The 20,540-nt window shown below is 39.6% G+C and overlaps 1 protein-coding gene across 1 annotated transcript; it reads left to right on the top strand.

Moving 5' to 3' along the window:
* Positions 1-18,817: 18,817 nt before the first annotated feature.
* On the top strand, positions 18,818-19,198 carry LOC138902117 (uncharacterized). Its single transcript, XM_070189930.1, has one exon. The coding sequence runs from the start codon at positions 18,818-18,820 to the stop codon at positions 19,196-19,198; it is 381 nt and encodes a 126-aa protein (XP_070046031.1).
* Positions 19,199-20,540: the final 1,342 nt, after the last annotated feature.

Genomic DNA, 20,540 nt, shown 5'->3' with positions numbered 1-20,540 from the left:
TTACCCACTTTTTATGAAAAGATAAATTTGAACGAAAACACTGTTCAAAATCCGAAAAATATTCCAACATAATATACTAGAGTTCGAATTTTTTACATGTGAACTTCCAGCATAATATACTGGAGTTCCAGCATAATATGCTGGAAGTTCATACACAGGTGCTCCATCTCCAGTATATTATGCTGGAACTTTCCGTGTTGCAGCAAAATATTGGCTAATTTTCAGTGACTTTGCAAATACTGACTATTTTTGTGATGACCCAAAATGTCATCTTTAATTTAAACATTCATTTATGTGTTCTAAGTCCTCGAAAAGCACTATTTATCATTCATCGACTTGCGTGGGCCGTCCGTATAATTTTTCGAAAAGTTTTTATGTGAAAAATTGATTAAAATATGAAATAGAGCTTTAAAACTCAACTAAATTAACTTCGGTCAATATTTTTAGCAAACGGACCCATATCAATATTTTGACAGTTCCAGTAAGTCCGTATCGTGATTTGAGACTTGGGCATATGCCCGGAATCGAATTCGGAGGTCCCTAACTCAAATTATCGCTATTTAATGGAAAATAGAAATCTAAAGGCTAAAGGTTTCCAAAGTTTGACCACGGATTTGATTTTATTGATATCAGACATGGATTGAGATTCCGAAAATTAGAATAGCTCCGTTATATCATTTATGAATTGTGTGCCAAATTTGAAGTCATTCCGGATTCGTTTAATATGTTTTGGCACGAGTTTTGCAAAGTGAAAAGTTTAAAAAATCAAAAGTTTGAATCGATGTGTGAATTATAATTTCGATATTGTTTGATGTGATTTGAAACCCCGAGTAAGTTCGCATTATGTTTCTGGACTTGTTGGAATATTCAGACAAGATTCCGAGTGGCTCGGATGAGTTTCGGACGAGCCACGGAGCAGTTGGAACCTGCTGCCCGGTTCTGGTTCTGGTGCGTCGCACCTGCGACATTCTGTGCGCAGGTGCATGGTCGCTCCTGCAGAATTCCAGTCGCTTCTGCGATATTGGACAGCCCTGCCGAGCTCCGCTTCTGCGGAGAAATTTTTGCAGGTGCGCAACCGCTTTCACGATGGGCGAGCTGCTTCAGCGAGGCAGACCGCTTCTGCGGTCCCTGGAGCGCTTCTGCGATGTCGCAGGTGCGACATTTTTGGGCGCAGATGCGGCCACTGGACAGGCTGCCCTGTTCCGCAAATGCGAGCTTTGTCTCGCAAATGCTAGTCCGCAGGTGCGAAAATGCTGGACAGAACCCATAAAATCGGAAGTTAGCCATTTTTACTCATTTTTGAGTTTTGAATCTCGGATTTAGGTGATTCCAAAGGAAGTTTTTACGATTTCGACCTGGGTAAGTATTTTATATCCGAAAGTGACTACATTTCATAAATACATGTCAATATTCATCGTTTATTTCGGATTTAGATGGAAGAAATTGCGATTTTTATAAAATCTTCCAAAAATGTAAAATGAAGATTTGAAAGCCAATCCGATGTCGAAATTCGATAATTTTTATGTGGTTGAACACATATCGGGACGGGTGTTCGGTTTTCGTGAGTTTTTTGGGATTCGAGATGTGGGTCCCACTGTCGATTTTTAAAATGAATTTCGAATTTAATCCGAAAAATTAGTAAATTCATATGGAATCAATTCCTACGATTTGTATTGAGTATATTGAATTGTTTATGACTAGATTTGAGGATGTCAGACACGAATTCGCGAGGCAAAGGTTTATTGGATCTTGAATTTGGTTGCAAATTGAGGTAAGTGTCGTGGTTAACCTTGACTTGAGGGAGTAAGATTTATTTTTCTATTTGCTACGTGATTTAATGTGCGGGTACAACGTATATGTGAGGTGACGAGTACTTATGCATTATGATTGAGTCAAAGCATGCTGGAGGAATTTATTTCATTTTGAATAATTACTTATTTAATTAAGATATTCCTGCTTAAGTTTATTATTGATTATTTGATCATTATTCATGAAATTTTTATTGATTTAATTATTGTTGAATATGGTGAGAAAGAGTGTAAAAGCACGAAGGGTGATGCCATGTCATTTTTATTATTTATATTATCATTGTCATGGTGAGAAAGAGTGTAAAAGCACGAAAGGTGTTGCCGTGTCATTTTTTAGTGTAAAAGCACGAAGGGTGATGCCGTGCCATTTTCAGAGAGTGTAAAAGCACGAAGGGTGATGTCGTGCCAAAAGAGAGTTAAAACACGAAGGGTGATGCCGTGCCAATTATTATTATTTATTTATCAAATTATGGGAGGAATGAGAGTAAAAGAACGAAGGGTGATGCTGTGCCATTTTCATATTATCAATTGCTCATTTTATTGTTGATGAATTAATTAGCTGCTACGTGACACTTCTCCTACTGAAATTTCTATATCATTCCCCTTCGCATGTTCCCTCCCAAATTTATAAATTGTTATTTATTGTGTTATTGTTGTTTCGTATTTGTATATACTTGTACAGGTTATTTACGTACGTATCTTGTCATAGCCTCGTCACTTCTTCGTCAAGGATAGGCTCGACACTTATGGAGTATATGGGGTTGGTTGTACTCATACTACACTTTACACTTCTTGTGCAGATTTTGGAGTTGGTCCCAACGGCGTACCATAGACTTGCTCGGATTCAGCTACCTAGAGGAGACTTGAGGTATAATTGCACAGCGTCCGCAGTTCTAAAGTCCCCTTCTATCTTATCTTAGCTATGTATTATCTTTCAAACAACTTGAATTTTATTCAAACTATTATTGTATTATCCTAGTAGCTCGTGCACTTGTGATACCAGATTCGGAGATGTATTTTGATGATTCAGTTGTTGTGGTCTTCCGCACTTTATTTTAGTAATTGACTTCCGCTTAAATTGATTTGTTTAATAATGGTTAAGAGTTTTCTAATGTTGGCTTGCCTAGCAAGAGAAATGTTAGGTGCCATCACGGTCCCGAAGGTAGAAATTTTGGGTCGTGATAATTTTTTATTTATCAGTCCAAAAACTGGCTAGCCTGTGCTATTTGCAAAACAAGTTCCTCTCCCCCGCTACGGAGGATAATAGAGAGGTAAGAATGACTAAATTCACAAAGTTTAAGGGGTAAATTTGGACTTCTTTTACTTTCTTTTTTCCACGTGTCCACTTATGTGGTGGTTTAAAATGTTCATCACTGATAAAATATACCGAAGTTTCTTTAGAAATGAAGGGCATATATGACACATTTGGTAACAACAAGGTCATTGTTGATGCGATGTTTAATGAAGGGCATGAATGATAAGTTGATTACTTAAATGGTTACTCAACTATCCAAAATTATCTAGTAAAGTCATCTTTCTTTTGTTTGTAACACAAAAGTCACTTAACTATGCATATTGTACTCAGAAGGTCACTCAACCAAATTTCTCAAACTTTTAATTATCAAATATCTATTTCACCCTCTAAATTATCAGTTTTTATCTTCTTCTTTGTCACGACCCCAATTTTCCTCCGTAGGATGTCGTGACGGCACCTAATCTAGCATTGAGGTCAATCACCACACTACCTCTATCATACATACGACATTAGACGAAGCGAGAGTGCATGGTCAACACACACCTAAAGCGCCTACGTTCCGCTTGCAGCCAATACAACCACAACCAACACTAGGTAAGCTTAACAATTATGCAGAATAACTGAATATAAAGTTAAAACTCAACCTCAACATCTGAAATAAATAAGAACTGCGATTTCAATAGTTACAACTCCCAAAACCCGATGGAAATAAGTCACAAGCTCCAAAGAGAAAAATACTAAACATCTTTATACATCAGAGTCTAATGAGGAATGAGGAAAACAACATAATAAAGATAGAGGAGGACTCCGAGGTCTGCGAACGCTAACGGATGTACCTTGAAGTCTCCACGTACGGGCTAGCTCACTAGTACTTGGTCTGGTAAGTAGTACCTGGATCTGCACAAAAGATGTGCAGAAGTATAGTATGAGTACATCACAACGGTACCCAATAAATGCCAAGCCTAACCTCAGTAGAGTAGTGACTAGGTCAGGTCAGAGTCCTACTGAAAATAGTAGAAAATAAGGCAAAAGATATAATAATATAATAAAATGAGTGAGAAGTGAACAATGAGAATTTACAGAAAGATAACAACACGGGATTCAAAAAGACAACTACAACACGTGAGGAAAAACAAGATTCTTACAAGTTGAGAAACAACAACAACAATAACACAACAACACAGCAAATAGAGGTAAACAACATAGGCGCTCCCGAGGTATCGCCTCGTAATCCCAAAAGTAAATATGCAACAGGGGCGCTCCCGAGGTACCGCCTTGTAGTCCCAAAAGTAAATATGCAACAGGGACGCTCCCCAGGTACCACCTCATTATCCCAAAAGTAAATATGCAATAGGGACGCTCCCGAGGTACCGCCTCGTTGTCCCAAAAGTAAATATGCAACAGGGGTGCTCCTGAGGTACTGCCTCGTAGTCCCAAAAGTAAATATGCAGCAGGGACACGACAGAAACCTCGTGCAAACAATGATAACCGCACGGCAGAAACCTCGTACCATAATAACACTCCACACAGCAGAAACCTCATGCCACAACCAAACAGTCATCTCAGCCAAAAATCACGAAAACAACACATAACAATTGGAACAATAAAATTACAGCAAGGAATCCTACAGTTAAAGAATGAGTACGAAATCAAGAAAAATAGGTAATTCAACTAAGCATGCTGTACAAATTATAAGTAAGAGATAAAACACGTAGACATGTGATATTAGGCTAATTATGATGGCTACACGTGCTAGAGTAACTCAATTAAGGGAATAAAAAGGAACTATTTAGCAGAAAACAAATCGGATTTTTAACATATAGCCCGAGTACGCACTCGTCACCTCGCGTACACAACCTTTACGTATTATAATTTACCATAACAGTACCAAATCCTAAGGAGAATTTCTCCCACACAAGGTTACACAAGTTACTTACCTCAAACCTCTCTCACTCAATCAACAAGAAGGCCTTTCCTTCGATTTTTTCCAACTTCAATCAACTCGAATCTAGCCAAAATAATTATATACTATAAATATAACTATAAGAAACTAATTTAAATAATTAAGCTACAACTTTAGCAAAGAATTGAAAAAGCACTCCAAAAAGTCGACCCGGGCCCACGTCTCAGAACCCGACAAAAATTACCAAATATGAATGCCCATTCAACCACGAGTCCACCCATACCAAATTTACCAAATTCCGACATCAACTCGACCTCCAAATCTTAAATTCTTATTTTGAAATCCCTAGGCCCAAATTCTCGAATTACACCTCAAAAACAAGTAATCTAGTCGGAATACTCGATGATAATTCAATATTATAGACAAAATAATGGTCACAAGTGACTTACCTCAAGATTCCCGTGAATTCCCTCTGAAAAATCGCCTCCAACCGAGTGTTTGAACTCCAAAATGATCAAAAATGTCGGAACCCCTCTGTTTTTAACACTGCCAGTGTTTTCGCATATGCGATGCTCACCTTCGCTTCTGCGGACAAAAGGTCCTCTTTTGCAGACTCGCTTCTGCGGCAACACTGCCGCTTCTGCGAAGCAACCCTCCCTCTCACTTTCTGCTTCTGCGATCGATCCATCGCAGGTGGGACTCCACTTCTGCGGTCCACCTGCCCGCTTCTGCGACCACTGCTGCAGTCACGCCTGGCCGCTTCTGTGAAGCCCATCTTGCTTCTGCGAGGTCACATGTGCGAGCGAAATTTCGCAGGTGCGATTGAACGAGAAGGCATAATTCCAACAAATGCTTCAAGTCCAAATTTGATCCGTTAACCATTCGGAATCCATCCGAGCCCCCGGGACCTCAACAAAATATACCAACAAGTCCTAAAACATCATACGAACTTAGTCGAGGCCTCAAATCACGCCATACAACGTCGAAATTACGAATCACGCCTCGACTCAACTTATAAATTTTAAATTTCCAAACTCTACATCTTGTGCCGAAATGTACCAAATCAATCTGGAATAACTTCAAATTTTGCACACGAGTCATAAATGATATAGCGAAGCCATTCCAAGGCTCGGAACCCCAAACGGACATCGATAATACCAAAGTCCACTTCAAATCAAACTTATGAAGTTCTTAATCTTTCAAAAATTCCAACCTTCCATAATAGGCACCGAAATGCTCCCGGACCACCCGATACTCAACCCGAACATACACCCAAGTTCGAAATCATCATACGAACCTGTTGGAACCTTCAAATCACGATTCCGATGTCATTTACTAAAAAGTCAAACCTTAGTCAATTCTTCCAACTTAAAGCTTCTGAAATTAGAATTTTCCATCTGAATCAACTCTGAACTTCCCGAAATTCAATTCTGACCACATGTACAAGTCATAATACCTAAAGTGAAGCTACCCAAGGCCTCAAACTGCCGAATGACGCGCTAGAGCTCAAAACGGCCGGTCAAGTTGTTACATTATCCCCCACTTAAATATACGTTCGTCCACAAACGGACCAAGAACCGCTTCGGAGTTCTCCAAAATCACTGTTTAACACCTCGTGCACCTACCCTTGCCGCAGCCACCCAGTTGAGCACATTAACTCGAGCCAGACTGAAGATCCTCCCTATAACCTTAGCTAACAAACTTTAGAGCCAAATTCCAACATCCGGAATTTTCCACGAGACTGATTCTAACATACAAACACCGTATCAATTACCAGACACTGTGCCCAGCATGACCATGCTTCTCCGCTGAAATCACACCATGAACCAAATAAATCGCTTGGTCAAAATAACATCCTCCGACCACAATAGCTGTAATTCCACGAACCCGGTGCCCGCAATACACCTCATAACACATATAAGCCTAATCCAACTCTCACAATACTGCCACGACGGAAGAGATGCGTAGAAACTCATTACCACCTGCCGAATCAACAAATCATGGAGTCTTTCCTCCTGACAAGGACCATTACCTCATTCTGAGTTGAATAATGATATTTGCTCCTTAATATACTTTATATAGATCCGAACGCATTGATTTCAAGCCCAATAATCTCATCTCACCCAGTACAAGCTGCCCAAGCAATAAGCTACCTCAAACACTGCCCGGGATTTCATACGATGCCATCGATGCGCCAACAAGCAACAACTCGAATATGATACATATGGAAGAAAAATGAACTCTGGAAAGGAACTTCCCGGCCCGCGTAACGAATAAAACGGCCGAACAGATGATATGAACCCTTCTCAGAGAATGGGAAACAAAAATACACAGAAATAAGTATATGGAACCGTACTCAACATCTCACCATTGTGGCGCGCAACCCGATCCGCACATGGTACCGTTGCGGCGTGCAACCAGATCCAAACATGATACCGTTGCGACGTGCAACCCGATCCAAATAACATACCCGTGGCGGCGTGCCACCTGATCCACATATAACAATAAATAAGGGAATACCCATCAAGCCAAAATGATTATACCTATGAAATACTGAATATCGACCACAAGCACGCCAAGTGCAAAAAACAAATACAACCCTTGGGAGACGGATAGTGCCATACGCTACAAAACCCAAGCACAACTAAGGTTAGATAAATGACCTGCATCTCGAGAGCCATCTTGCTCAAATAACACCACTAGCTACACGGAATCACAATAAATATGCGAATAATCAAGCTGTCTCATAACTCACGTGGCACAATAGAGTATTACATGGAATAGCTGATGATGGGAATAACATCCAACGCCCGAAGATTCCTCCGCAAGCAATGCTATGCCGAATGAACACATCCGACCTGATGTAGAACACACATTCACATTAGAACCACCAACAGACCTCCAGCCAATTCTGATCATACCATACTGGCCAACCAAGAGTCCGCAATTCAATACACAAAGCCTCTTACACAGGACACCATTCTTAGGTGACACTAAAGAAAATGCCAGCTTACTCTGAACTTCTGGATCCTCCCCCCCTTCCCGCTCCTCCGAGCTCGGGACATTCTCATCAAACTGAACCGTAACCTTGATCCTCAACCTCCAATTTCCATAACTGCAGAAAATACAAACCTCAAGTTGTGGTCTAAATCGCCATAACTCTTCCGAGATCCATTTACACATAACAAGGCCACTTGAATCATATTTCTCCCAAATCAATCAAATTATGGGGGCTGTCAAGCTCGCGCGTACAACCACCAACCACATGTATAACTTCACACGCTGAAGGAACTGATCATTGCCACAATCATGCTGATTCAACCATTACTAACCGACACAAATTCTTCCAATCTACTCTCGACTTGCCTTAAAAATAATAATAGCTCCATTAAAAAACATAACGAACTAAATCCGCACTCATCCCGAGTGACCCGCATCACAAGACCACATCGTCTCAATACTCATGAACCATCTCATACCCTCCTCAAGCACACAATAACATCTTTAACTGGCATACTCATTCTGCAAGACCTTCCGTGAATCCAAAGCTATTTCAATCTTTCCTTTAATATTGTACTGCAGACCCAATGATAACATAGAGCACTCCAAGACCCTTTTATAATCCACTGCAAAACTCGATCCTTAACCACACGACGGACCCGAAATCCTTAGGCACTACACTTAAATTCTTGAACTTGCTAGAACCGTTGTTGAGAGTCATCCACTCTGACCTGGTCCCGAATATAACCAAACTCCAACGCTCTGCTAGCACTTGAACACCCCCTCAAAGAAGAAACCCGCTGAATATTTTTCCTTGTACATCACATCCACAAGAGGCATAAACTCTGAGTCTTTCCAAAACCTACACGTGGACAGATAAGGCGAAATATAACACACACTCAACGAGTTCTTTGCTCGAATTACCCCTGATGTTTTCTTTTCTTAGCCATAAACGATCCACCAATGCACCAATAACCAAAACCCGCACAAACAGACAACCATGCGATCCAATTGTAGACGGTGGGCACCTCCACTTAGCCTTAAGCTACCATCACATAATGTAGAGCCCACAACGATTCCTCCTTCTTAGTTACTATGATCTCGCACCGTTAACCCGCCAAATATCTAAATGTCTTTTGTTAAGATTTTCATGAACATTATGAATCATCATCCACAATCACATATTCGACCTCTTACCAGGTAGCAAGTAGAATTCTTCATAAAAGCTTCATCAATATCACGCAACCGCTAACCTACTCATAGGAGATAACCCACCTGTGAAATTCCATGCTGACATCTTCCAATGGCACTGCACTGGGTACAACTACTACAAAATCTGTAAACCCTCTTGAGCCCACGCTCGTCCACCGGCTGTATAAGTTCGTTCATTCCCCGTTGACATTAAGTGAAAGTCCGACAACACATTCCAAACTCGAAGTCATGTTGTATCCAAATCGATATTCAAGTTTTTACAACCCTCTTCATTTCAAGCAAACTTCTCATTTCCATATTCAATCTTCCTCGATAAAGTAGCCACCATCCCAAATAAAATCCATACACCAAATCACCTTCCATCACGATTCCCAAATCACCCTAAACTTTCTCAAGGCAAGTGGTTTTATGCTATAGAATCCATATGCTACTCTGCCTCTCCCTCTTCGGTTAAACCGCCTCCTTTAAGCAACTCCTCGACCTCTGCTCTTTACACTTTGTCCTACTAGTAATTCAACCACTGCAAGACACCTTCCACAAGTCCTTCCTCATTCTTCGCTGCCCAATTACTGCCCAGATCAAAATCCTATAGCACCTGAACTAATAAATTGCTACCAACTCTAAACCTCCTAGAAGATCGTCTTTCCCAAGCCATCAACATTAGAAATACCAATTCGATTTCTGAAACCACTACGCACCGCCATCTCTGACAATCGCTTCTTAGGAACCACTTTACAACACCCTGCCCCGAAGGCAAATTGAAGAAGACCATAACACCAGTGAACCTTAATGCGTTCAAACAAGGATGGCGACACCACATCACAAATGAAAATTCCACCACGCTCGAAAATATCAAGTCTCGTTACTCCATCAACCAAGGCCTGAATATCCATAGTCCAATTGCCTTTCCTCCATTGGAATTAAATGCCGAACCCCTAAACCACGCACTGAGAGATCCTCTTTTCGAGTCATTCACTGCATCGACACATAGACAGGTACCCTACCATTATACTAACACTGTGCGACAACAACGCATGAACATCATAGTAATTTGTGCATAGCCTCAAAACTATAAGAAATACATATACTGAGCTGAAATGACAGAACATCTTTCCGCAAGGCGATGATAATAGCCTGCCCGAATACATAGGGAAAAATATCCTGCACCATGTTTGCAGTACCACTATAACTTCTCGATGCCCAATTTATAACAAGCGCTTCACGTCGCATGAGATTGAGTAGGAAGGAAATAAAGGCATAAGCCTCAAAGGAATCAAATTGCACGATGAGGAAATCATGGAAGCGAAGCTTTTCCTAACAGTTCCATAGCCTCCCGAAGATAAGTACAGGTTTTCGTACCGATCCGCGAGACTCTACTAAACCTGCTTGTGACTCATAACACCTATGAACCTAGAGCTCTGATACCAACTTGTCACGACCCCAATTTCCCTCAATAGGATGTCGTAACGGCACCTAGTCTCTAAGACTAGGTATGCCTAATAATTATGCAGAATAACTGAATATAAAGCTGAAACTCAACCTCAACATCTGAAATAAAGAAGAACTGCGATTTCAATAGTTACAACTCCCAAAACCCGGTGGAAATAAGTCAAAAGCTCCAAAGAAAAAAATACTAAATATCTTATACATCAGAGTCTAATGAGGAATGATGAAACAACATAATAAATATGCAACAGGGGCTCTCCTGAGGTATCGTCTTGTAGTCCCAAAAGTAAATATGCAACTGGGGCGCTCCCGAGGTACCGTCTCGTAGTCCCAAAAATAAATATGCAACAGGAGCGCTCCCGAGGTACTGTCTCGTAATCCCAAAAGAATGTTTCATAGCCATGTTGCGAATGCTTTAAATTGAAGATATAGAGTAGAATTAAGAGTATGGTAATTCCTTACTATATTGGAATCATATTTATAAGCAAAAATATGAAATTTTCTAGACACCACTGATGCTGATATTGATCTTTCACTTCAATATACAACCGTGAATTATACTTGATATTATAAATTAATAAGAGATTATCGAATATATTTTAAAAAATTATATTCTCTTTAGATAACATTTTATTTTTACCTTGATGGGGAGATATTTTGACTGACCTTTTTTCACAAGTTTTTGAATGGTCGTCCTTGCTAACCGCACCTCGTATTGGTAAAAGAATATATTTAGGATGCTGTTTTTTCTCCAAAAAAAATAAAACAAATAAAAGGTCAAATTTGCCCTACTATTCGAAATAGAGCTAGGTCTCTGGCCTCCGTTAACCTTTTAGTATGATATAATCCCTGCCGTTCTAAGAAATTTTATGTTTTCTATTGACTCCTAATGGAGCTCCAAACTGAAGGTAAATTTAAATGATATATAGTCAAAAGTTGCGGGATAAATTTGGACCTTTTTTCTCAAGGAATTTGTACACTAGGAGTCTACCAATTTGACAATGGATGTTCGTTAATAACAAGGGCAAATACATGATGTACATTAAACTACAATATGCCTCCACAATTCACACTTCACACATAAACTTTGAACATGTAATTTATTAAAATAATTTGACGTCCAGATTTTTTTAGGTCTATTGGAGAATAGAGGCCGTGTAAAACCCTATACAATTAGTTATATATGATCAACTAATAATTACCTTAGTGGGAAATGAACTAGATGCCCATAATTAAAAGTGATTCATGTCCTTCGAACAAAGAACAGTGAAACTTAGATTCTTTTATGATAAAGCATATATAATGTAAATAAACTCCATCAATGACATAAGGAATACCCTCATTGCAAATATAAATCAGAACCAATTAATTTTGTTGTAAAGTTTTCGTTCATTACATTAATGTTATGATTTGGTAGGAAAAATAATTGTTTTAACATTATTTGTGAGTATGAATGCACAATATTCATATTAGAGATCCCTCCGCTCTTACTTAGAAATCTCGAGTTAGAACGAGAGAATGAAGAACATGATTTTTGTAAGGAATGTTTTACCCTCTTAGTAGACATACATGACGTGTATCTGATTAGGCGAGCCAGTAAATCTTGAATATTATATATCAAAAATGTCATTTATATCACAGATTGCGCATCTCTGGAGTTAATTATCCTTATTGCTAGCTTTATTTACATTTTATTCAAAAGAAAATTAATAAAAAGTTGAAGTAGTCGGATAGAAGGTACAATGCATGATTTATAGCTTTGTTTGGTCAAGCTTCTGAAAACTAAAAACAATATTTTTATTTTTATTTTGGTGTGGAGATTTAAGGTGTTGGCAAAAAAGAAAATGTGCGTCTTTTTGAGTATAGCAGCAGAACTAACTTTAATTTTTTGTTGTGAGGAAGCTTTTTTCCATAAGCAGAAAATTAAATATTTCTCAAGATAATAATAACACCCTTTCAATAATTTTTATTTACTAAACTGCCCCTTATGGATTTCACAAGGAATAAGTCTCACTAAAATCTCAATAACAGAACAATTTAATAAAACAAAAATTTAAAAACTTAACTAAGTAATTAAATAAAAAAACTAAGACCATTTATTTAAAATAATATAAATCGTAAAATAAATTTGTTTATGTCCTTTTTGTTTTTAGTTTGACGCTTAAGAGCATTTTTTTTTTATGATTGGCCAAACGAAAATTGTCTTTCTAATATTAACAAACTTCTCAAATACAAACTGTTATGATCCCTAATTACTTTTTTGAAAAACACTTTAACTTGATTAGGAATTCGATTTTTGATAATTGTTAGAATTAATTGATGGAGCTTTAATTTGCATTGTGAGTTATTTATTATTTTACTTAATTGAAAGAGGAGTTTGATAATGAATTTCTTCACATCTTATGCTCTAGTTTAAATTCATGATTCAAATAGGTAATCGAAAGAAGCTCTTGAAATGTTAATTGGACTAGTGAATAGGGAAATATTCGTGAGAAGTTACCTTTTAGATCATAACCATCATTTGATTGTTGCAATTGTTTACCGTGCTTTAATTGGATTAATTACTGGATTAACGTTTAATCGAAAGGAAAACATTAACTTCAAGTGCAATCTGATTATCGATTGAATTTGTGAGAATCAACCATATTATAGAGTGAATTAACTCAAGAATTGGATCCCGAGTCAGTTATCTTTCACCTATTTAATCAAATACCCTCATCCCTCTTATTGATATTTCTTTCTTGCTCATCTGCTGTCTTTTGTGATCAATTGTTATTTGCTTAATTTTTAGTAGTTCACCGTAGTAACAGTTATCAAATCAAGTGTTAATTTTCTTGGATAGTAATCAACTGGAGATTATTCGAACACTGTTTAAATCCAATTCTCGTGGAGACGATAATAAATCTATACTATCTTTGACTAGCGAGCAATAATTTTGTGTTGTATTTTGCGTTCGTCAAATTTTGGCGTTGTTGCCGGGGATTGACAATCAATAGTGTTTAAAATAGTTTTTAGTACTAATTGAGGAACAAATTTTTACTTTAGTTATTCACGTTTCTTACTTGTGTGCAGGATACATGTTTGATTTCTCTGGTGTATGACTCGATCTTCTTCAAAGGAAGTGATACCCTACGAACCAGAGTTGGAAAAACACCTGCGACAACTAAGAAAAGAAAGAGAATTAATAGAAAATTTCTTGGGTCAAACTTGGACTCAAGATAACATGGAAAACAAAGAGAACGATGGAGTAGACTTAGCTGCAAGAGAGGCAGCACAACAAGAAGCATCCCAAAGAATTATTGATGAGACCGTCAATGATGATGAGATCGAAGATTTAATCTAAACCGACCCTTGGTTGAAGACCAGTTCGAGAATGCAACACCCAGGCCTGAAAGATCATTGGATGACTATGCTAGGCCAGTCTATAATCAAGAACTATCAAGGGTCAGACTCCCACCCATAGCAGTAAACAACTTCGTATTGAAGCAAGGCTTGCTTCAAACTATCCAAAACAACTGCACTTTCAAATGGAAGGTGAACGAAGATCCTAATACTCACTTGATGGACTTTGAAGGTATCATGACCACCTTCCAATAAAATGGAGTATCAAAGGATGCAGTCTACTTAAGGGCATTCCCTTTTTCATTGAAAGATGACGCGAAGCAATGGCTTCGTAGCTTGCCTGCAGGTTCTATCAGGACATGGGAAGGTATGACCAAGAAGTTTCTTGAGAAGTACTTCTCAGCTGCAAAAACATGGAAGTTGAGAAGGGAAATCCACAATTTCTGCTAGAAGGAGACAGAAACAGTTTTTGAAGCTTGGGAACGATTCAAGGAGATAGTCAGAAAGTGTCAACATAATGGAATCGATTTGTGGATGTAACTCTAGGATATTTGGGATGGACTGACACTGTCCTCGAGACAAACTCTGAATACTGCATGTGGAGGTCCACTAATGAAGAAAATGCCGGAGGAGGTTGTCTTAATCCTTGATGAATTATCTAAGAATACTAATCAGTGGCCGGCTGAGAGTAATGACAGAAGAAAATCAGTTGGGGTTCACCAAGTGGACTCTAACACATCCATGCAAGACCAGCTAGACACCATGGCCAAGGAGATAAAAAAGTTAACATTGGCCAAGGTACAAAATGAGCCGTAAACAACATGTGACTTTGTGGATTGGGACACCCTATACTTGAGTGTCAAGCATCAGCTCAGGAAGTCAACGCAGTGGGGAACTTTAATATAGGAAACTACCAAGGTGGGAACAACTATAATGCTATGGGTCAAAGACATCCAGGGTTTTCGTGGAGTTCACCTAGTGAGAGCTTGAATTCATGGCAGCAAAATAATCCCAGACTCCAAGGTCAAGGACCACCAGGTTTTCAGAACCAGCAGAGGCAGCAATACCAGCCACAACAGTCAAATCAGTCTAGTATGAAAGATCTCATGAAGGCATTCATCAACAAATCAGATGAAAATTTTGAAACTCAGGGCACAACCATTCGAGAGCAGGGCGTAGCCATTCGAGAGCAGGGAACGACCATCCGGAATTTAGAAAGACAATTGGGACAGATTGCAAATTTTTATCTGAGAGGGCTCCTGGGACTTTGCTCTCTGACACTGAAAAGAACTCAAAAGAAACAATCAAACCTATATCTATGAGAAGTGGCAAAACATTGGTTGATCCAGTGGTGAAAGCTAGTCCTGAGGTGGGGAACAAGTAGGCAGAGACACCAGCAGAGAAAAAAGGTGAAGAGAAGAAAGGCCAGAGCAATGGGGTACAAAAGAAAATTGAAGAAAGTAAACATATGCCAGCTCTACCATTCCCTCAAAAGATGAAGCGGAAAAAACTTGACAAATATTTTAGGCGATTCTTGGAAATGCTCAAACAACTCTATGTGAACATTTCCTTCACAAAGGTACTCACTCAGATGCCTGTGTATGCAAAGTTCTTGAAGGAAATATTGTCTAGCAAAATAAAACTAGAGGAGACAACCGTGGTCAAGCTAAATGCCCACTGCCGTGCCATATTGCAAAATACAGTTCCCCAAAAGTGTGGGGACCCAGGTAGCTTCACCATACCATGCTCGTTGGGGAGTGAAAAATTCGACAAGGCCCTCTGTGATTCTAGTGCGTCGATAAATCTAATGCCTCTATCTGTATTCCGGAAACTGAAAGGTGAGTTCAGAATGATCAAATCAATACTAGTGTCCCTGCAACTGGCTGACCGAACCACCATTCTACCTGAGGGAATCATTGAGGATATTCTAGTGCGGGTGGACAAGTTTGTATTCCCCGTAGACATTATTATGGTGGATATGGAGGTGAACAAGGAGGTGCCTCTAATTTTATGGAGGCCATTCTTATGTACAAGCAGAGCTATCCTTGATATCTATGAAGGGCAGCTTATGCTCAGAGTGGGCAACGAAAAAGTGGTATTCCAGATGAAGAGGATGATGAAATACCCCAGTGATGAGGCGTCCGCCTACTCGTGCTTCAAGCTGGATGTTGTTGGAGAATTGGCTGAAAAATACAAGTTTGACAAGCTTGTGGGGGATACTCTAGAGAGGTATATTACTTAGTCTAGCACAGTGGAGGATGAAGATCCTAAAATAAAGAAAAAGGCTGAAGCTCTTGAAGCTGAGGATCAAGTGGTTGATGAGAAGGAACTAAAGGAGGAGGCTTCTAAGCCTAATATGGAATTGAAAGTCCTCCCCACTCACTTAAAATATGCTTTTCTTGAAACTAACAATTTTCCTGTGATTATTTCTGCTGGCTTGATAGGTACACAGAAGCGAAAGCTGGTAGAGCTATTGAAGAAGCACAAGAAGGCAATTGGCTGGAGTATAACTGTATTCAAGGAATCAGTCCAGCCATTTGCATGCACAGAATTCTGTTGGAAGAAAATAGCAAGCCAGTGGTGCAGCCCCAATGCAAGTTGAACAAAAATTTGGAGGAGGTAGTGCACAAGGAGATCATCAAATTGCTAGATGCGAGAATGACTTTTCCCATCTCTGATAGCCACTGGATTAGTCTAGTACAAGTTGTACCTCAGAAGGGGAGAATAACAGGGTGTGAAAATGAAGATAATGAATTGATTCCCACAAGAATAGTCACTGGATGGAGAATGTGTATTGATTATAGAAGGCTGAATGATGCAACAAGGAAGGACCATTTCCCACTCCCTTTTATTGATCAAATGCTAGAGAAAGTGGCTGGACATAGATGCTACTGCTTCTTGTATGGGTACTCAATCTACAATTAGATACCCATTTCCCTAGAAGATGTTAAGAAGACCACATTCACTTGCTCGTCGGGTAGTTTTTCTTATAGGAGGATGTCGTTTGGGTTGTGTAATGCACCTGCCACTTTTAAGAGGTGCATGATGTTTATATTCTATGATTTAAATGGGAAATGTCTCAAAGTATTCATGGATGATTTCTTTGGTGATGACTTTGAGGACTGCTTGAAGACTTTGGAGCTTGTGCTTGAACGTTGTGAAGCCACGCACTTGGTTCTTAACTGGGAGAAGTGTCGCTTCATGGTGAAAGAGGGAATTGTCTTGGGCCACAAAGTAACTGCACATGGAATTGAAGTTGACAGAGCCAAGGTGGATGTAATTTCTAGGCTCCCTCCACCAACTTCTGTGAAGAGCATAAGGAGTTTCTTGGGACATGGTGGGTTCTATAGAAGGTTCATCAAAAATATCTCCAGCATTACCAAACCGTTGACTGCATTGCTAGCGAAAGATATCAAGTTTGTTTTCAATGTGGAGTGCTTAAGAGCATTCGAATTGATAAAGGATAAGTGCTCGTATTATGGTGATACCTGATTGGAGCCAGCCATTTGAGATAATGTGTGATACCAGTGATGTAGCTGTCGGGGCATTTCTGGGGCAAAGAAAAGATAAATTATTTAGGCCCATTTACCATGCCAGCAGGACATTGAATGATGCTCAAGTCAACTATGCCACTACTGAGAAAGAGTTCTTTGCTGTGGTCTTTGCTTTTGACAAGTTTAGATCATACCTGGTGGGGAGAAAAGTGATTGTACACACGGATCACACAGCCTTAAAATATCTGTTGAGTAAGAAAGAGTCCAAGCCGCGTCTAGTGCGGGGGGTGTTGTTTCTCCAAGAGTTTGACTTGGAGATCAAATATAGGAAGGGCATAAAAATTCAAGTCGCCGATCATCTATCTCGACTTGAGAGACCTCTAGTTGAAATAATTGACGTAAGAGAAGAGTTCCCTGATGAGCAAATTTTATCCATTGTTGTGGTCTTCGAAAGACTGCCTTGGTATGCTGATGTAGACAACTTTTTGGCCATTGGATGGTGGCCTAGTGACCTCTCTCGTGGTCAAAGAAAGAAGCTTCAAGGTAAGGTAAAAAGTTATTTTTGGAATGACCCTTTCTTGTTTAAACTGTGTGCAGATGGTGTGATTCGAAGGTGTGTGCCTGAAGGAGAGATGGCAAGCATTCTGTCTCATTCCCATAATGGAGCAGCTGGAGGACACTATGGTAGAAATCGCACTGAGCAAAGGTCAAGGAAGCCGGTTTCTATTGGCCTACTTTGTACAAAGACACACGGGCGTATGTAGCTGCATGTAACAAGTGTCAAGGGGCAAGTAACATTAGAAAGAGAGATGAGATGTCACTAAGCTCCATTCTAGTATGTAAAATGTTTGACGTTTGGGGAATTGACTTCATGGGTCCGTTCCCATCGTCTTATTTATATGAGTATATCTTAGTAGCCGTTGACTAAGTCTCTAAATAGGTCGAAGCAATCCCTACTGGGACCAATGATGCTCGGGTGGTGTGTGAGTTCCTATGGAAGAACATCTTTACCCGGTTTGGGACACCTCAAGTGATTATCAGTGACAATGGGTCACACTTTGTGAACAAGCAGTTTGCTGCACTACTGTCCAAGTATGGGGTCACACACAAAACAGGAACCACGTACCATGCCCAAACTAGCGGGCAAGTTGAAGTGGCTAACCGTAAGCTTAAACAAATTCTTGAAAAGACGGTTAGTGCTTCTCGTAAGGATTGGTCTGTAAAGTTGGATGAAGCTCTATGAGCGTATAAAATTGTGTTCAAAATAACCATAGGGACTTCACCATTCAAATTAGTGTATGGAAAATCGTGTCATTTACCTGTTGAGATAGAACATAAAACTTGTTGGGTAATTAAGATGCTTAATCTTGATCTTATTCTTGCAGGTAAACACAGGTTGGCGCAGATGAACGAATTGGAGGAGTTTAGACTGGACGCATATGAAAATGCTCGAATCTTTAAGGAAAAGACAAAGAGGTGGCATGATCGTCTGATTAAACGAAAGGAGTTTCGTAAAGGGGACAAAGTCTTACTATACAATAGTAGACTTAGGTTGTTCCTCAAAAAGTTTAAATCAAGATGGACATGTCCATACGTGGTGAAACACGTCTCACCGTATGGCGCCATTGAAATACAGGATGAAGAAGGGAATGAAAGTTTTAAGGTGAATGGGCACAGGTTGAAACAATACCTTGTTGGAGGATTTGACAAGCAATCCTCCAGCATCGTGATCAAATGAGCCTAAGTGACAGAGTCAAGCTGACGACTATAACTCAGAACTACTTCTAACCTTCTTTATTGCTTTTGTAGACTAGTTAGATAATGACAGTTTAGGATTATTAGAGTTTAGGAGTTTTGATAATTATTTGAACAAGTATAAGCATGAATCGAACACAAAACAAAGTACAAAATAGAGTCGGGGTGCGACCCGTAGGCTAAAAAGTGAAAAAAAATCGGGATTCTAAGAAAAGTGGCCCACCGCGCCGCATGAGGCGCCGCGTGGGCGCCATGCTAGGACAAACAGGCAAAAACCTGTCAGATATGACTCTCTGGAAAACCCCACTACCACGCCGTATGGGGCGCCGCGCCCAGCGACGCGGTTGTGTAAACATCTCGGCCTTTAATTTGGAAAATAAAATATTTTTAAAAATAGCTTTTAAAAAAACCTGGACAGATTACTGTCACGACCCAAAACTAACCCTTGTCATGATGGCACGTATCGTGGAACTAGACAAGCCGACTCATTTCCAAAACAAACCGATATTTTTATTTTTAAAGATAATTTCAAGGTTATTTAACATAAAACTTCCATTTAAAGAGTTCCAATTAAAGAAAAATAGAAGTGCAGAAAAGAAAAGCCCGATATTAAGGTGTCACTAGTCATGATCATATACTACAATCTGTCTAACAATATCAAGGCTAACTCAGCCCAGAAAATAGCTAAATACAACTAGAGGAAGAAAAGAGGGAGAAGAGCAGGGGCTGCGATCACCAAACAGCTACCTTGCTATCTCCAAGAAAATCTGCAACCAGAACACTCAATAACCTCTACCGTGTCCAGCTACACCTGAATCTGCACACAAGGTGCAGAGAGTAACGTGAGTACGCTAACTCAGTAAGTAACAGCAATAAATAAAGACTGAGCAGTAGTGACGAGCAATAAAGCATATAACGCTTATATCAGGAAATCTCAGTAAAATACCACATGCTTTTAAAAATCAGGATTTGAATCAAGCATCTCGTTTAAACCCAGTTCCAGTAAAAATCATTTAAAGACATTTTTCCAACAATTTTTCATACAAAGGCTCAATGCAAAGGTGAGCAAAAATAATGAAATCATAAACAGCCCCTCGGTCAAAACACCACTCATATACAACCCCTTGGGCAAACCTCACAGTCACTCGTTCCACTCGGGCATACCTCAAAATCACTCTTGCCACTCGGGCATACTTCACAATCGCTCTTGCCACTCGGGCATACCTCACAATCGCTCATGCCTCCCAGTCACTCAGCACTCGGCACTCGCACTTAGTAGGTACCTGCGCTCACTGGGGTTGTGTACAGACTCCGAAGGGGCTCCT

This window comes from Nicotiana tomentosiformis, chromosome 11 (genome assembly GCF_000390325.3).
Source record: "Nicotiana tomentosiformis chromosome 11, ASM39032v3, whole genome shotgun sequence".
In the NCBI taxonomy this organism is placed as follows: domain Eukaryota; kingdom Viridiplantae; phylum Streptophyta; class Magnoliopsida; order Solanales; family Solanaceae; genus Nicotiana; species Nicotiana tomentosiformis.
The sequence above is the reverse complement of the archived record's forward strand: the minus strand, read 5'-3'. Positions and strand labels throughout refer to the sequence as shown.